A 19,902-nucleotide genomic window follows, 5' to 3' on the forward strand; every position below is an offset into this window, starting at 1 on the left:
GTGTCTAAAATGTTTCAGTCTAAGTGCTTATTTAATTACCTGATTGTCAGTGATCTGTGTCCTTGGGTGTTATCTACAAATTTAACAAAATATGTTGTACTTTGAATTGACATACTCCTTTTTTTTATATAAAGGAGCCAAGTAGTTTCATAGCACTGCAAAATAGATCTCATAGCCAAATGAGAAGTTTTCAAGTTGCTTTAGTTCTGTGAAGTTCTCCCATAGTAAGTGTGCTGACGCAAAAATACATTGCAACATCGTGTTACTAACAAAGGATTTTAGGCCTTCAAATTACAAAAATGTTATCAGTGTTATGAGAGGAAAGAAATTAAATGATGTACAAATGCAGAACTGTCAGTAAACTAATGAAGCTGTTGCTGTGAGATGGTGAGATTTGTAACTCCTGGTTGGCAAAAGTTTCAGAGTATTCAGGTGACTGCCAATTGCCCTCTAGAATTTAACCTTCCCAAACGATTACATTGGTGTCAGGATTCCTTCCACATTTTTCGGGGGACGTACGGTCTCTGGGAATGGAAAACCTGGGACTATATTACCACTGTTGGTGAGTATTTGGTTGCCTTGAGTTTCCAATTGTCACTCATTATGATGTATTTGTTGGTAATTTTTGAGTAATGTTTTCCTTGGTCTCTTTATGCTTTTAGTACTTGTGATGGGTAGTTTGATTTTTTTTCTGACTTATACATGTCAAATTAATCAGTAATTTTTAAAAGCTACTTGCATCTTTGTATAAACTATAAACAAAAACATTTATTTAAAGACCAGTTCATTATATACAAAATGCACAGTTGACCTAACACAAAACAGTATTGCTAGAGGCATTTATAAAAACAAGCAAAATTGTAATTTACAGTATTGGCCTGGGACACTAACAGCAAATGAATGTCTGGAGCATATGAGCTCAGTCAGTTTTACAGTCGTCATTTTTACTGTGTTTAATCAATTGCTCGATTGTAGGAGATTCTTGGATGAGAGAACTGCTGTTTCATCCATGTTGCAAGGCATAAGATAAATTTAATTTACTTACAAAAATATGTCCCTTGAAGTACAAGTTACTTCACAAAATAAAGAAGTTATTGCATAGTCAGAACTGAAACTATGATAAGCTAACATTCCTCTCCACCTTTAGCTCTTCTGAATTTCCCTGCTTCAAAATAAAAGTATAAAAGTATCTTAAAGGATCAAAACAAGTGTTGGAAATAATGACCAGGTTAGGCTGCATCTGTGAAGAGTGAAACAAAGTGAATGTTTTGGGATGATATCACCCTGATGCATTCACAATATTTCTTCAATCATACAAGGTGCTTCTTCACCTTCTGAATATCCTCAATATTTTCTGTTTTAATTCCTATGTAATGCAATATTTTGTAAATTTCTCTCATGTTGTTTGAATTCTGCAAGCAGTGGGTATCTTAGCTGTCATAGAGCCTAATTCTCTTCTAAACATTTTCTGACCATTTAATTCTCCTTTGAGATGCTTCTTATATCTCAGACTCTCAATCCTAATTTGGCTAGGTGGCTGTGTTAAAATGTATCTGGTCATCAATCCTGCAAAGTGTACTGTCTTTGTTTTACTACATTTAGGGTTCTATAAGAATGCAAATAATGGTGACAGACATGTAGAATACGATTGCTTATATACAGTTAAGTGTTTCAAGCCATTTATTCCATGAGATTAAATGATGTCACAAAATATCTAGGTGTTAAAATTGAATTTCAGATGAGAGCAAAACGTTGTTGTCTACCAGCCTCAAGTCTGAAAAGCAATGGTGTTCACCATTGTTTTAGAACCCACGCTTTTATTGTATAAATTGACTTGGAATACGGAGTAAAATTTCAAAATTTACCAATTATGCCAAACTTGGACGAGTGGCTAACAGGGTGAAACAATCACTTTCAGCAGGACTTGACAATTTCAAGAGACTGCTTTAGATTACTATTTAAAAGTTTCATTTATAAGGACCACCACCTCATTAGATCATGCCTAATTTAGCTAGTGCTACCCATATAATTTTTAGAGCATGTAGATATTACTCTGATGCTATCACAACCAGAGTAGAAGTTAGACTACCAGAATGAACAGACAAGTGGCAGATGGAAATTGATCCAGAGAATTGCGAGGCAATACATTTGGTCCATAGTGATAAATGAGACAATGTAGACAAAATGGCACAGTTAAACAGGGTGAGCTGGGGTAACATGTACATTGTTTTTGGCAGGAGGTAGAGAGTGTGATTATCAAAGCATTTAGGATCTCATGTTTCATAAGTAGTGACATTGAGTAGTAAAGTAGGAAAGTCACCCTGAAATAGAAATGAAATCATATTTGCCTTGAAATGTTAACTCTGTATCTCTCTTTCTGGATGTTGTCAAATCTACTGAACTTTTCTCAGACAAATATAATTTCTGACTTCCACTATTGGTGGTATTTTATTTTGTTTTAAAGTTTAAAATTTTGATAACTGCGCAGAAATTTTTAAATGGTGACAAAAAAAAATACACATTTGAATTGTCTACACTTTTGCACTAAATCTGACACTCTGGTTTGAGTTAATTTACTGCCTGTAGCACCTTTTTAGCTAACACTTATGAGTCAGTTACAAGTTCATCTCCATTTACATGATTATCAATTATTTTGAACCTTTATAAAGCTCTCATCAGACCCAACTAGATCACTGCATTCACTTTTGTTCACCACACTTTAGAAAGAATGCAAGGATCTTTGAAAGAGTGCAGAGATTTAACAGAATGGTTACAGCAGTAGAGGAGTTTAGATAAAATGCTAAATTTGGACAAGCTTGAGGTCTCCATAGAGCAAGGGAGATTGAGATAAGATATGATCAACATGTTGCACTGTGCAGGATATTTGTTACGCCACTTTTGAATTATTGTGTGCAATTCCAGTCTCCCTGCTACTGGATGCTGTGAAACCTGAAAGGGTTTAGAAAAGATTTTACAAGGATGTTGCTAGGATTGGAGAGTTTGAGCTGTAGCCAGAGGTTGTATAGGCTGGGGCTGTTTTCTCTGGAGTATCAGAAGGTAAAAGGTGACCTCATAGAAGTTTATAGGGATGTAGATAGGTGGAATAGGCAAGGTCTTTTACCTGGGGTAGGGGAGTCCGAAACTAGAGTGTATAGAACTAGGTTTCAAGGTGAGGGGGGGAAAGACTTAAAAGGATCTAAGGGACAACATTTTCACATAGAGGGTGGTCCATGTGTGGAATGAGCTGCCAGAGGCTGGTACAACATTTAAAATGCTTCTGGATGGGTATATGAATAGGAAGGGTTGAGAGGGATATGGGCAAAATGCTAGCAAATGGGACTAGATTAATTTAGGATATCTGATTGGCATGGATCATTTTGACCAAGGCGTTTGTTTCCATGCAGTACATCTCTATGACTCTAAGCCTGTCATACTCTTGTACATAGTTAAGGGGCACAACTTAAGAGCTTGGCTAAGAGATGGAGGGGAAGTACAAGAAGAGGCATTTTTCATTAGTAGTAATAACCTCCAATTCATTGCCTGTGAGGGTGGCAGAGTTAGAAACAATGATTTCCAAAATGTATTAGATGTCAGTTAAAGGAAATAAACCTGCCAGGTCACTGGGATGACTGTATTGCTGCTTGGGAGCTGGCGTGGGCCTGTGTAATATATGGCTATGACCTTAAAGGTAAAATGTGATTAATTTGCAGCTTATTTTTAAACAAACCTTTTCTATATTGGAGTTATCAAATGGGTTGACCTTTTTATTAGTTCTAAGTTCTGGAAAGATTGAATGAGATAGGCCAGTCAACCCATTAAAACTTCATTCCCCAGTTTTTAACTTGGAATTTTCAATAACTGCACTAAGTGGTGACTAGAAAAGCAAACAAACAAAATTTGAACTGTACACGATTTTGTGCTAAATCTGATACACTAGTTTGAATTAATTTACTGCTTGTAACACTTCTTTCAGCTTACACTGAGTCGGTTACGAGTCTATCTCCATTTACATGATTGCCAATTATGGTACGAAACCATATTCCTTTCAGGGAGATACAGTTGTGCATTAACTTGAATTATAAGTCAAATTTAAGTTTTAAAAGCTTCTACCAGACTGTCTCCTGATGCACCCTTTAAGACATTAATTTGATAGTAATTGGTAAAGAGTAAAGAACTTAGAATACAACGAAAAGCCACTTTTTCACAATTGTTTTTCCACAAAAGCTTTTTTTATACATAATATATACAAACTACTGAATATTTCATATTGTAATGAAATACTTCATTAAAAGTTGTTTATTACCAACAGCCATTTTCCTAATTAGCTAGTTTGTTTACCTGTTGTATTCCTATCTAATGCACTTTTGATGAACATTAATAAGCCAGCGAAATACAGGGTTGGTGTAAAAATTAGAAGCTTATTACTTATTGCTACTCATTGACTATAGTCTTTGTCTTCCAGCTTGTCTCAAATTTATTCTGGAAAGGAGAATTAATCTGAAGGTAGGAAGGAAATGTCTATATATACAGTTTCTAACTTTTGAACAATGCCCTGCAAAGCTTTAGAATTGTACTTTTGGGTGACTGTCATTCCATATAGTGTGCAATTGCATTGGATGAGCAATACTAGTTCATTCTGATTGTTACTGTAAAACAGATTTTTAATACATACATGTTGATTCCGGATCAATGTAAACCTTTTTAATCTAAAACCTTTCAGCTGGTCATGTTTCTTTTGGCTACAGAGCAATAGAGACAGTGTGTGTTCATAGTAACAATTTCTCCACAAGCTCCACTCTTGGTGAGGGGGAGGGAATGAATTACAAATAGAGGAGAAAGGCAGCTCAGTTTCCAATTAATGTTCTAAATTTACCATTGCTAGTGCATAACCTAAACAGAGATCGTGTATCAGTTAACGTGAAAGCAAAGAGGAGGCAGATGTCCTTCATCACCACGTGCGACTGAATAGGAAAAGGGCATCTGAAAAACATTGTAAACCTCACTGTAAAATGCAAATATAAGTCTGTTGGTAGTGCTATTGTTATGTCCCCAAATTTAATTTTCTAGGTGGCAGTACATAAGGCCATATGAAAGTAAGGCAGACCATTTCCTAATCTTCCCAATTTGCAAACAGGTGTTGCATATCCCTTTCTGTGACAGCCTAAAGAACCTCACCCATCTCAGTATATATGTGAAATAATAGCGAGACAGTTGTCAGCTTGAGTAAAACTCTTGTCTGTAGTTGTGAACTAGACTTGTCGAGGAGACATTGTGAGGATAAATCTTTGCAAACCCTGTTCTCAAATGCTCTATGACCTGAAATGTAGGTCGATATCATGTGGATGCCTTATTCAAATCCCAGTCCAAAACAGTGCTGAATCCACTCTAAATGCAGGTCACAAGGCAAGATCCTGACATTGTTATGCATCTAGCACCTGGGGAATCGCAGTGTAGGATCACCACTTTTGATATCAAAGAAAGGCTGCTGTTGGAGTCAAATAGACAAAATTGTTATCACTCACAGGATGGTGTCTCTTCCTAAGGATGACAATGCCATCCATTAATACTAGAAATAACATTTCCAGCAACCCAACTATGAATCCATCGTGACAGCTAATATTCTCTAAACTATGACCCACTAACCTGTGGTAGAGTCCATAGGTGAACTGCCATTTCTGCGTTTCGATCATTGTTTTTATCCATTTGATAGTTTAATGAGACTAGCAATACTCATGGGTTCCCAGCTGAGGCCTCTGAAGCTGGTGAACTTTCGCTCTTGTCAAGGCCACATGCGTTTATTTCAGAACTGAAATGAGAAAGAACTTCTCCCTGAATGGCCACTCTTCAAGTATTTGGCTGTACCAGGTTTGAGTTGATGAATTTCGTTTTGGCAACATTCATAGAAAGACCAGTTTCGTGTACTTCAGCAGTTACCTCTCAAAGATCACTGTCCATGAGGCAATGTGGCTGTAGCAGTTCAATCTTTTGGAAACTAAGCAGTGAGTCTTTCACAAGAAAGACCTCCATATGTCAACAGGAGCCCTTGTTTGCAGAGCCGTACTCATCACCACATTGTCCTGTACTGCAGTGAAAGAAATTCCAGCAGCAGTGCTTTTGGTCACATTGTCCAGATTCAATGGGACGAATGGGCAAGCAAATCCTTCAAGCCAACTTTACTAACACTCTGCCAAATCACCTGTCAAACCAATGACAATGGACAGGACACAGTGTCCAGATTGCTAAAAAGCATCTTCGCTGCTGGGACCAGCTTTCCTAACTCTGGAGTGGGCAATGTTCTGGGAGACCAAAGTAAAGTACTACGCAGAAATTCAACCATGAAGAGTGGGAGAGATTTCTAGAACCAAATGTATCGGTAGATTCCTAAGTGAAACACAGTAGGCAAAAATAGTTGGAGATTTCAAGTACCTAAATATAAACAGGGATGCAAATAGCATAAAAACATTTGACATTAATGTCTGGGAGGAAAATGGCAACAATTTGTCAATCACACTTTCAATCCGATCTTAATGTTGAGGCAGAGTGCAGTCAGAAAGTAAAGGAACCCTGAATCCACTAAGTCGAGACATATTGATCCATCTATCTGAAGATTTGCAGATCAAGAATCAGTCTGCTCAGTCACTTCCATCAGAGCAGAAACCTGTAACCCTGAGTAGACATCATCTTCGAACTGAGGCACAATGAATCACAATAATGACATAGATACAACATGAGTCTTATAAAGTGCTTTGGCTAGGGATATACCAAAGCCGCCTTCTGATATTAGTGTGATTTGTGACAGCTGCAGTAATGCATTGAAACTAGGCTCATGGTTATTATAAGTAATGCCATTTAACACTTCCTGGTATGCCACTGATATTAAACAATTGCTTGTAGTATGAAATTCTAACAGGTTTTTTAGTTGAAAGGAACTAACTTGTTAACGAATATTTCTATTATGACAAAGTGCATCTGCTCTGATGCAGTAGGTCGCATGTAGTCATTAAATTGGAATGTTGTCGACACTACCTTGGTGAAGTAAACAATTATTCCACATTATTAATGGAGAATTAAACTTTGAATCTATTCTGTACACGTTAAAATCTTTGATCTATAATGATTAACATATTTGATGACTTGCACTGGTTCACAATTCAGTACATCTTAATATCTACCACCAAAAAAAAAAGTTTTTTTGTATTCAATAATACATCCTTTTTCTTGATGACATAGTACCTCTGATGTTTAACAAGTCATATTCAATCTGGGCATTCAATGTAAAAGTGCAATGTTCTTGTGCACTTAGAAACTGAAATTCCATGGTGCAACTTTATCAAACTGATCAGTATGTTGGCAGAAGATTCTTATGGTGCTATTGTAACAAAGGCATAAAATAGTTGACCAAAAATTGAAACAAATTCATGAATCGTGCATCCCGGAAAGAATACCCTGAGGAATTTCAGTTACTTTACAGCCCAACTTTTCGGTCCTACCTGGCTGTACTACATATTTATAATTAAGCATTTGATCTCTCCATAACTAGTCTATAACTAGCACAGACATATTCCAAAAGTTTAATAAAGCATAATTCCCTAATTTAATAATAATGACATGACTACAGTCTTTTGATTATTACCCTCATAAATGCAGTACTCTGAGTCATCTGCACAGGTAAGTAGAATTATATTGAATATTTAAGCTGCATGCATAGTCTGAATTTTTTTTTCCCATGGGATGTGTGTCACTTGCCCTTGAGAAGGTAGGGGCAAGCTATCTTCTTGAATCGTTGCAGTTCAGGTAGTGTAGGTATACTCACAGTGCTATTCGGAAGAGAGTTCCAGAACTTTTTGGCTCTGCAATAGTGAAGGAATTGCAATATCCAAGTAATGATATTTATACACATCTGTTGTCCTTGTCCTTGTCCTTGTCCATAATAGGATTATGAATTTGAAAGGTGCAATGCAACTTGTTGTTGGAATACATAGTGATAGTGAAGATAGTTGATGCTTTTTTTAAGGTGGTTGATCGAACGTCAGACAAGCAGGCTGCTTTGTTTTGGACATTGTGAAGCTTCTTGAGTGTTGTTGGAGCTGCACCCGTCCAGGCAAGTTCAGAATATTTTATCACACTCCTGAGCTTTAGTTCACATCATCTGCCTCAGAATTCCAAGCCTCTGGCTTTTTTGAACCACATTTCAAATGACTAATCTAGTTCAGTTTCTGGCTAATGGTTACGCTCACAATGTTAAAAGTGTGAAATTCGACAATACCAAGGGGAGGTGGTTAGATTCTTTCTCGTGTTATAAGAGTAGTACCAACAGTTCTATTATCCTCCTTTGAGTTTGAGAAAAGGCCAAAAACATGCAAGAAAGTTCTTTTGGTTTGCAAAGGTACAATATCACCTATCTGATCCCTCCCTTGTCACTTTAGACAAAAGCAGTGTGGCTCAAGTAGCCTATCACCATTACTCCAATGTGGCTGTGAGATATCAGGGATAAGAAATAGTCATGTAGAATTATCATCAAGTGTCGATCACCTGCTTATCTGCAGATTTGGCTTTTACCTAACAGCCATGAAATCATCAAGCACAATTCACAGAGGAAATCATGTTGATCTGTGTGCTGTTGATGATGATGATGATGATTAAATCAGCAAGGAACCAACCATCACAAAGTAAGGGAATAAAATGACTGGGACAAGAGATAGGCCACCTTGGGTCTCTAGTACTGCACGTATGTTCCCAGCTTATTGCTGATTAATATTTCACACCCTTGACATGATGTAGAGTGATCGCATTCTGTTGGCTAATGCCAAGTCCAAGCCCTGTAGGGGATCCAGTCCCTGCAGTTTACTGTTGCGCCCATAAATCAGCTGTTTGAAAGATTCTTGATCGAGAAGTGCACCCATGTTTTTCAAGAAAAAGCTCTCTGTGTAGGAAAGCAATTCGACAGCATTGTGTATCTGAGGATAACAAAATATCCAGTCATTATACGGTGTGGTAGGTCAATGTTGCAACTTCTAAACATTTGAAAAATGCACAGCTCATCAATTTCTAATTTCTTATAAGCAAATAGTGACTTAACTGTGAGAGATGGTGAATAAATAGTTTTTAATTACTGTATACACTGCTAAATACATACAATTAGTTTTCAAGGGAGTTAAAGAAAAACTCCATTTATATCTCAATTACAGGAGTGTTGTGGCACAGGAGGCAGCTATTTGGCCCATTACGCCTGTGTTAGCTCTTCAAATGCACATCATGACTTAAGTGTTAATGTCCTGCTTTTTCCTCATACTGTTGTACATTATTTTTAACCAAATAATCATCCAATATCCACTTGAATGCCTCAGTTGAACCAAGCAAAGCAAATGGGGAGTCTTCCACCACATGCCTGACCTGTGCTCAGTAGATGATAGACAGGCTTTGGGAAGATTATATTGAATATTTAAGCTGCATGCATAGTCAGAATTTTTTTTTCCCCATGGGATGTGTGTCACTTGCCCTTGAGAAGGTAGGGGCAAGCTATCTTCTTGAATCGTTGCAGTTCAGGTAGTGTAGGTATACTCACAGTGCTATTGGGAAGATGCGAGTTACTCTGACCTGCTATGGTAGTTATCCACTTGAGTTACTGGTCAAGTGTAACCCTCAGGATGCTAGTAGTAGATATTTCAGCCACTGAATTCCAAGAGGGAATGGTTAGATTCTCTCATTGGATATGGTCATTGCCTGGCAGTTGTGTGGAATAAATGTACAGAAATTTTGATCATAGCAACGTTACCTTCAAAGTAGAAGGAGGCCATTTGGCCCTTCCGTCTTACTGGGCACAAAGATCAATGGCAGAGCAAGAGCCCAGATAATTAATCAAATCATGTCAGATTATTTTTTCTCATGCCATTGTGTGTGGGATAAATATCAGCCCAGTTGTCAGCCTGCTCATTTTCGAAGATTAGCAACTGTATGGCAAGTTAAACTGCTGCCCAACTTCTAACCAAAACATTACCCTTTCATGATCTTGACATAGCGCTAACTAGTTTATCTTTCAAAATTCCCCGCTGCTTCAGATGTTAGGATGGAGCTGTTCTCCCTTATTGATGACCAAGTTCTTGAATAAAAGTTTGTTCAATTCCTAAACAGTGAAAAAAACATTTACAATGTCCAACTGAAGCAGCAGTGTCACATAAAGATACCATGAGGATAGCTAGTTTGGAAAAGGAAAATCTTAAATTCATGTTCTTTCCCCAACATTTGGCATCTCTCACACTGGGTGTTTTTATTTCTCCTTACAAGTAATCTAAAGTACATTTGTTTCTTGGTGAGAATACCAACGATTCTCGGAAATTGCTGTAGATATTAGATAAGCAGTTTCACTCGGGGCAGTTGTTGAGGCTTATAAATTTCCCTTTTATTCCAAAATCATAAATAGCAATAACAATCAACATTCTTTCCTTGTCATTCTCAAGTAACCTTTGTTAAAATATTGGCTTATGCAGTCCAATCTGAAAGCAGGATTTCATGGGAGACCCATTAGATTTAAATAATAATCTGTCACTGACAGTTGATCAAAATACTGTTGGACAACTAGTCAACATCCTCGCTGTAGACTGGTTAGCAAAGTTAGATCACATGGAATACAGGAGAACTAGCCATTTGGATACAGAACTGGCTTAAAGATAGAGTGGGAGTGGACAGCGAAGAAGGTTACCTCAGAGTACAACAGGACTTTGATCAGATGGGCTGAGGAGTGACAAATGGAGTTTAATTTAGATAAATGTGAGATGTTGCATTTTGGATTGGCAAATCAGGGCAGAATTTTTACACTTAATGATAAGGTCCTGGGGAGTGTTGCTGAACAAAGAGACTTTGGATCGTAAGATAATCAATCAAATCATGTCAGATTATTTTTCCTCATGCCATTGTTTGTGGGATAAATATCAGCCCAGTTGTCAGTCTGCTCATTTTCAAAGATTAGCAACTGTGTGGCAAGTTAAACTGCTGCCCAACTTTGAACCAAAACATTACCCTTTCATGATCTTGACATAGCACTATCTAGTTTGTCTTTCAAAACTCCTTGGAAGTAGAGTCGCAGGTAGATAGGATAGTGAAGAAGGCATTTGTATGCTTGGTTTTATCAATTAGTATATTGATATAGGAGTTGGGAGGTCCTGTTGTGGCTCTACAGGACATTGGCCAGGCCACTTTTGGAATACGGAGTAGAATTCTGGACTGCCTGTCTAGAAGGAGGATGTTGTGAAACTTGAAAGGGTTCAGTAAAGATGTACAAGAATGTTGCCAGGGTTGGAGGATTTGCTATAGGGAGAGGCTGAATAGGCTGGGAGCGTCAGAGGCTGAGGAGTAACCTTTTATAGAGGTTTATAAAATCATGAGGGACATGGATAGGGTAAATAGACAAGGTCATTTCCCTGGGGTGGAGGAGTCCAAAACTAGAGGGCATAGGTTTAAAGTGAGAGGGGAAAGATTTATAAGGGACCTACTGGACAATTGTTTTATGCACATGGTGGTGCAGTATGCAGTGAGTTGCCAGAAGAAGTGGTGGAGGCTTTTACAACATGCTATACATCGCTTTGAACTTGATCTATAGCTTCAGCAAGAATTCTATAGGAGAAAACTAATGCGAAAAACAAAAGCAGTTAATGGCATTTTGCACTATATTTTTGTTCAAGGGACAGAATATCATCCAAGCATGAGACCAGATTTACCTTAGCATAACAATAAATGATGACTGCATTCTCTAGGTTCATTATTTGGGTACAGATGATCTCACAATGTCTCTGCAATGATTCCAGCTCAAATAGGCTTGCTGCAGACAGTAGCTAAAGAATTGAAAAACAAAGACACTCAAATTAAACATGATTCTCTAGTTTTTGTTTTAATTTTCCAGTGGAAAGTAAAGTAATAAAATCATAATTCTCTTAACCACCAGCCACAGCAATTTCCTTTATCAGCAGTTGGATCATACTTATTGCATCCATGAGACATGAGAAGCTCATTATTAAGACATTACTGTCATCTTCCATGTCCTTAGATGTTTATAGAAATGAACCACTGTTATAACAGTATGCAGTAAGGTTCTTTCCAATCGTCTTCCCTCTTGACCACACAACTCCATATGCATCCATGATCCAGCGAAAATGAATGGTGGGTAGATGCAAATGTTCAAAAGGGATGGATCACACTCCAAATTTCTTTATATTGGAATATATTTGAAATTCACTCGACATCACAATAGTTAAGACTTTTGTAGAATAACTGGTAGAAAATAACTGTTATACAAAAAAGTCTGTGTTCTTGTTTTAAAAAGTAGCTCAGAGAAGGTTCATTTGCATTATCCCAGGAATGAAGGGCTTATTTTATGAGGGAAGGTAGCAAAGGTTAAGCTTTTACTCTTTAGAGTTTAGGAGGACTTTGGATCAGACTACTTGGAAGAAAGGATCATATGATTAGATTAGATTCTCTACAGTGTGGAAACAGGCCCTTTGGCCCAACTAGTCCACCCAGAACCATTGCCCCTAGTGTTAGGTGCATTAGTCGGAGGGAAATTTAGCATGGCCAATTCACCTGACCCACACATCTTTGTGACTATGGGAAGAAATCGGAGCACCCGGCGGAAACCCACGCAGACACTGGGAGAATGTGCAAACTCCACACACAGTCACCCAATGCTGGAATCGAACCTGGGACCCTGGCGCTGTGAGGCAGCAGTGCTAACCACTGAGCCACCGTGCCGCCTCTATGTTTGGTAACTAAATTTGCCAATAGCACCGAGATAGGTAAAAAAAGAAGTAGCAATGCTACAGGTACTGAAAATCTGGAATAAAAACTGTGCTGAAGAAACTTGGCATCTGTGGATGGAAAAACCGAGTTAATGTTTCAAATCTGACTACTTGGATTTATTTCTCCCCAGATATTGCTAGACCTGCTACATTTCTCTAGCGCCTACCCAACGAGCTAAAGTCAAAACAATAAGTTTGCTGAAGGGGACTAAAGATCTCAAGTTTATTATATAAAGAAGTGGGTAGATATTTGGCAGACGAAGGATAATTTGAGAAAACTTAATTTCAGTTTTCTATATTATAAGACATATTTCTAACATTAATGCGAAAGTTAATGTGCCCATGGTGATCTAGCTGAGATCCCAACACAACACTTTGTTTATACTGCAGGGAAAATTACACAGAATTTGAGTTTAAGTCACCAGATCAAAGGTAAATGTGAACTGCCTCCTGGGTTTAATTTCTTAGGAATTGGTCTTTACTACTGATAATTCATTTCCAATTCAAATCTTAATCCAAGGTCTTGAAGTTAAGGAACTGAATTTCCTCTGGGTTTCTGCACAAGTCATAATGTTGGACAGGGAAAGGATTGACAATGCAGCTTGCATACCTAACTCAGAAAATTCAGCCCAGAAGGGACATAAACATACACTCATAAATTTACAATTGGATTACATATTTTCTGCTTTAAAATATGATGGATGAAATGTCTTGCAGAAGAACACCCATGATAGTTTGTTATTTTCAATGCACTGATTTTTGTTGTGTTATAGATCTATCAATCAGTGCTGACTGCTATCCTATTGTCTTGACTAGAGGTGTGCATCATGAATCTTGGCAGACAATGTGTTTATGGGATGTGTCACATTCAAACCTGAACTTGTCCACACTCAACCCAGAGTGTCTGTATAGTGACAAAAAGCAGGAATTCTGATGATCATTTAGCTCACAGCCAAATGAGACTTTGTATCCGCCATGAGTAAGCACCCCAAAGAAAGTGGCTGAAATGTTGGGAAATTTTTTGATGTTGATTCTCCCTGAATGGATTTCACATTCCGAGTCTGAGTCATAAATCTTCTCATCTTTTATGTTGCAGTTATTACATGTAGGCTCAGCTCTTTAAATTCTCACTGACAAACATGAGTAATGCACTACTTCTCAATCAGACAGTTTTAGAAATATGAGCAGGAGTCAGTCATTTGACCCTTTTGAGCAAGGACAAAATCAATAGATTCTTAAGAAATCACTTAAGTTTGTGACAGGATTATGTTCAGATCTGTAAGAAAATATACCCTTTTCACACCTCAGACCATTTGCCACAAATTATTACCAGCATCATAATCAGACCAAACTATTCCACAGTTCACATGTCCAGCCTCAATAGCTTCACTGTTATTTTCGCTATATATTGTCTGTATCCCATTCCATTCTGAATCTTGTTTAACCATCACCCCTGGCTTCATTGACCTCGACTTCGGTGACTCAATTCTTCAAATGTAAGATTCTCACCTTTGTATTTACAGTTATTATGGCATCATCCTCACTCTGTTACCTTCTTCAGACTTGGCTGAACTCATTCTCTCGCTGACTTTTTGTGCATATCTCCCTCGACTGCAATCAGTTACTGTATCTTAATCCACCTTTGATTACTATGCTCATAATAGTTTGTGGCAGATGGATTGAGGAGATGAGAGCTTGGATTCTCTGAATATATTAAACAAATTTCTTTGACTAAGCTTTTTGATAACCCCCCCTAATCATTCTGGATACCTGAACTGTACCTCTGTGAATGCATTAGAACTTTTTCTCTGCTAAATACTTTATATATTCTAGTGAGGGTACTTACCTCCAGCACGTCGGTAACTGACATATGTATTGACTCTGTATCACCGTAATACAAGTACTGCATCATCATCTAAAGGATAAGAGGCAGCTTGGGTCAGTACAGCATCAACTAAGAATATCACTATTGCTTTTGATTTTTTATTCTCTAGTAAAAAGACCAAGGCTTTATCAACACTTAATATGAAATGCAGACAAATGTAAATATATCCTGTTAGTACTTCACATCACTGTGTCATGGAATGACATGAAATTTATTTGGCCTGCCTCTGCGTTGCTCATAACTGAAGGAAGCAACACTCGGGTGCAACTGACCACATTGTAGTTGTGTGCCTCAAAGTGGCCAATTACACAGTGCATACAGAGACCTGGACGTGGAGATCCAAACAGCTTCTCAAAGGAGAGTACACTGAACAATGATGAAGACTGAAGAAAGCAACAGCAGTGAAATAAAAGGCATTCAAAACCATAATTCAGGAACTGATTATCTTATGTCTCAATTTAGTCACCGCTCAACCTTATTCTCTCTAACAAAAACAGCCTCAGGTCCCTCACCTTTCTTCATAAGTCCTTCCCTCCATACCAGGCAACATCCTAGTAACTGTACATAATACTCTAAGAGTGGCCACACCAGAGTTTTGTACAGCTGCAACATGACCTTGTGGCTCCAAAACTCAACCCCTCCACTAATAAAAGCTAACACACCGTATGCCTTCTTTTTTACCCCATCAAGGTGGGTGGCAACCTTCAGGGATCTGTACATACATGGACACACAGATCTCTCTGCTAATCTACGTTATCAAGAATTTTACTGTTATCCCAGCACTCTTTATTCCTGTTGCTCCTTCCAAAGTGAATCACCTCTCACTTTTCCGCTTTAAACTCTATTTGCCACCCCTCAGCCCATAGTAGAAACTGCACTTCTTAATGCTGATTGACATTTAACAGCCAGAAGTTCAATTTTTAAACTGGGCAAGTTGACTCTAATTGGTCAGGCTGTGATCATCCTGAACCACCCTCTGACCCTGAACTCTCCATTAGCCTCCTTCATGCTTATGAGGTAAAAACAATGACTGCAGATGCTGGAAAGCAAATACTGGATTAGTGGTGCTGGAAGAGCACAGCAGTTCAGGCAGCATCCAACGACTCGTTGGATGCTGCCTGAACTGCTGTGCTCTTCCAGCATCCTTCATGCTTATGTTTACTTAGGTGCTCCACTCCTTGTGAATTTCCAACACACTTGCTAACTCTGGTTCTGCTACCATTTCAAGTACCCTTTCCCCTTTTACATAACTATTCCCTTTAGAACACACCCCCATTTCAGCCCTCAGGATCCCTCATCTGGGCAATCCAATTTAATTCATTTGGCCCTTCATCTACTTTTCAATATCTCCTTGATTTGACCAGGCTTCAAGAGCACCTTACCAAGGATATTAGTCTTGCTACACCCAAAAACCAACTTCTATCCATTCACTACCTTGTGCCATGCAGTTGCTTTCTTCACACATAGTGGAACAAAGCTGACTGATGCATGTCACATTTAAGAGATCGGGCACAAGATTCTGGTGTACTGTTAAAGTGCACCTCAAGATAAAGTTATTATAAATCTGTTTCATGACATGCAAATGTACAAGGAGAAATGCACCAGAGGCCAATGTGAGGCTCAACATGATGTCGTCACACCATTGCTACTTCTCAACCTGTTAGCATAGTTGGGGTTTCGCATCCTACCAAAGGATGTCAGATCGCCACATTGCCCACTCCACCATGCTTTAAAGTTCAGAAACTGATTTGTACCTGGAAAATGTGATATTTAATCTCGCTGATCTCTATACACTTGCATGGCTCATTCTCTGGAGATGTCTTATTAGCCAGTAGCATCTTAAATCTAAGGGAAGAGTGTTGAGATGGGATAAGATTCTGGTTAAACAATTTCACACAAATTCTATTTATTACTTTCCATCATGAAAATCCTTTGCTTCTCTCAGTCTTGTCATATTACATATCATTTATCCGTGGTGAATGCCAGTAACTGTTTACTGGGAAGTGGTTCATCATTCCTACTATTCATCACTAGAGCTGCATGTAGCTTGTCCAATACTGAGGATTCACAGTACAGAAAATTACTAGGGGTGTTTCATGTCAGGAAATACTCTGACACAAACCTTCAAAATCCCACAAATGTTTCTTACCATTAGTGCGATTTTAATTGGTAAACTAATTCATTAAAATCATTCTTAGGATGTGAGCATCACTGGCTGGCCCAGCATTTACTCCCTATCTTTGGTTACCCTTGGTGATTAGCTGCCTTCTTAAAGCACTGCAATCCCCATGCTGTAGGTACACCCACAGTGCTTTTAGGAAAGGAGTTCTAGGATCTTGAATTAGCCATAGTGACAAGCAAGTGATACAATTCCAAGTTGTGATGGTGTTTGGCTTGGAGGGGAACTTGCAGATGGTCGTGTTCCCATGTATCTGCTGCCCTTGTCTTTTTAGATGTTAGTGCTCAGTGGCTAGGACAGTGCAATCACGGGTGTCAGGATGTCACAAGTTACACTCTGTAGCTAATTTAGTTTTCTTAGTTTAATTGACAATATACAAGAAAGATGAGTACATGAAAAAGAAACAGTTTGGAGGGATATCGAACAGGAACACGCAGGTGGGACTGGTTTAGTTTGGAATTATGGTTGGCATGGACTGGTTGAACTGAAGGGTTTGTTTCCATACTGTTTAATTCACAGTGCAATAACAAATTAAAAATATAACATATTACTGCACTCATCAACAGTCTGCAAAAACTATTGTGGTATGTACATGTGACCTTGACTGACTGGTTTTGCAAGCAGTGTAAAATACTCCAAAACTACATACTATGCTCTGTGACTCTATAAGAAATAAAATTGAAGAGTAGAGATTTTAAAATCAAAAAGTGCAAATACTGTGTACAAATCATATATATGCATTATCATGCAAAGTGGATAACATTTCTCCTTTGACCCTTTTATTGGCCAGTGGCAAGTATACAGGTTGTATTTTTAACAGACACCCATTTTGAACACATTGGTAATTCTCAAATTGCAATGAGTTGACTAAGACGACATTGTCAATGAATACAAGGTATCTGCGTCAAGGATTTAAAGAGAAATGCAGTTTTGGGGAGGGGGGGAGGAAGGGGTGAAATTGGACACAGCCAAATGACCTACAAAATCTGAACCATCCCTGTATCAGAATGCGTAAACTCAACACCAGGCATTCGGCCTCTTGAAAATGCTACACGAGGGTTGGCTGCATTGTTGGGTGTTGTCAGGCAGCTAATGAGCAACGTAAATGTAAGCTTCAGGTCACTGACAATGACTCTCAGATGATTGAGATGGAGGGACTGAATCAGTGACTGTGGGGAGAGGTGGTGCCTCTGCAGCTGGACACAGCACTCTTCACAACTGCTGATTAGGTCCAAAGAAACATAATTTTACTGAAAGCAGTAGGCAGTGTGCGAGCTGTGATCTGGGCGGTTCAAGTTGCAAAAGGGATACTGAACAGGTGTCTGATCACTTAGCTGCATGTGTCAGGAGCAAGAACACAGGACGTTTTGATTTCAGCTTTTTCCAAGATGGTGAATGACACACTTCATGTGTACATGCTCACTCTGGACACTCATGTGTTGTTTCTATAACAACAGATGCTTGGATTTCTATTTTAATGAAAAGATAAACTGGCTGTCCTTTCAAAAGGGTGCATGGAATGTGGAACAACTTTCTTATAGCTGGAGTTATTGCAATTGTTAATTGTCAAGAGGGCAGAGCCTAGAAATAAAGTATCACAATATGGGGTGGGGATTCTATCGTGCAGTTCCAATGTGCAGAACAGGAGATTTTGGTATCTTCACACATTCCAGCTAACTAGCAAATTCATCTGCATTGCAGAAGGAGGACGAAGTGTCAGCCACATTCCCTCAGGAGGTTAGTGAAGGGCTGGGGAAGGAATAATTAGCATTGGAATCTTCATTTGCAACTGACCTCTTATTGACAGAGATGTGCTTCAGGTACAGTGGCTGTTGTACACCAGCAGAGACAAAATAGGCATTAATTTAAAAAAAAAACAAAATTCTGTGGATCGTGGAGACCTGGAATAAAACATCAAAAGTGCTGGAGAAACTTGGCAGGTCTGGCAGCATTGTTCTGAAGACGTCACTGGACTTGAAACATTAACTTCGTTTCTGTCATCAGATGCTGGCAGACCTGCCGAGTTTTTCCAGCACTTTCTGTACAAATTAAAAATCATTTGGGTTGCATTATCGTACCTGTTGGAAGCAGTAATTAGGAGAACTTTATGTGCATAAAAAGGCTTTCCTTCCACTAAGAAAGTTAAATCCGACATTTCTTTATTATTCAGAAAGTGAGGGTCTGAAAGAGAGAAAAATAATTTATGTTCAGATGGACAGTTAATAAAATGGAATTTCCACATATGTTGGTGCTGGTGATGCATGGAGGGAGTCCGGACAAGAGAATGGAAGAACAGACTTAATAATGATTATGATCTTTGACTAGTTGATAAGGATGTGGTTTATGGGGAACATTCCTATGAGGAGTGAGGGGAAAGAGCATCTCCTTGGATGTTAGTTAATTACTACTGCTTTAAACTCTAATAGGTTTTGCTTGATGGGAACAATCTGATTAAGGAGACATTTTAATTTCCCTGAGGGTGCAGCTGTAAATAAGTTCTGTGGTTAGACTGTGGTGTATCATCAAAGCAATTCAACAGAGACATCGTTTAAAGAAATAATGCTGGTTGCTAAAACTAATGTGTAATTGAATCACCCAAACCAGAGGACCTTAAATTTCATTCCTGTGAAGTGAACAGTGCTGACAAGGCCAGCATTTAGTGCCCACCCCAATTACCTGGAGCAGGCATTTATACCTGCCTTCATAAACGGTTGCAGTCTATGGAGGTGAAGGTACACTCACAATGCAGGGAGTTCCAGGATATTGACCCAGTGACACTGAAGTAATGGCCATGTGACTCCAAGTCAGGATGGGTGTGATTTAGAATATAGAGCAGTACAGCACAGAAACAGGCCCTTTGGCCCACGATGTTATGCCGAACATCAAATTAATATAATCCCTTCTGCCTGGCTTTGGTCCATACCCTTCCATTCCTTGCATATTCATGTGCTTATCTGAAGGGCCCTTAAACGCCCCCATCATATCTGTCTCCACCACTACCACTGGCAAAATATTTCAGACTCCTAACACTCTATGTCAGAAAAATCTTG

General features: G+C 38.6%; 1 protein-coding gene across 1 annotated transcript in view; it reads right to left on the reverse strand.

The window, feature by feature from the left end:
- Positions 1-742: 742 nt before the first annotated feature.
- Positions 743-19,902, reverse strand: part of abtb2b (ankyrin repeat and BTB (POZ) domain containing 2b) — a 220,103-nt gene continuing 200,943 nt past the window's right edge. Inside the window, exons 14-18 of the mRNA XM_072592641.1 lie at positions 18,931-19,033; positions 16,428-16,518; positions 14,635-14,703; positions 11,715-11,828; positions 743-8,957 (exon numbers count right to left, since the gene is read on the reverse strand). Of these exons, the coding sequence (XP_072448742.1) occupies positions 8,760-8,957; positions 11,715-11,828; positions 14,635-14,703; positions 16,428-16,518; positions 18,931-19,033 (575 nt within the window). The 3' untranslated portion in view covers positions 743-8,759. The remainder of the gene's footprint in view (positions 8,958-11,714; positions 11,829-14,634; positions 14,704-16,427; positions 16,519-18,930; positions 19,034-19,902) is intronic.

Source organism: Chiloscyllium punctatum, chromosome 22 (genome assembly GCF_047496795.1).
Source record: "Chiloscyllium punctatum isolate Juve2018m chromosome 22, sChiPun1.3, whole genome shotgun sequence".
In the NCBI taxonomy this organism is placed as follows: Eukaryota; Metazoa; Chordata; class Chondrichthyes; order Orectolobiformes; family Hemiscylliidae; genus Chiloscyllium; species Chiloscyllium punctatum.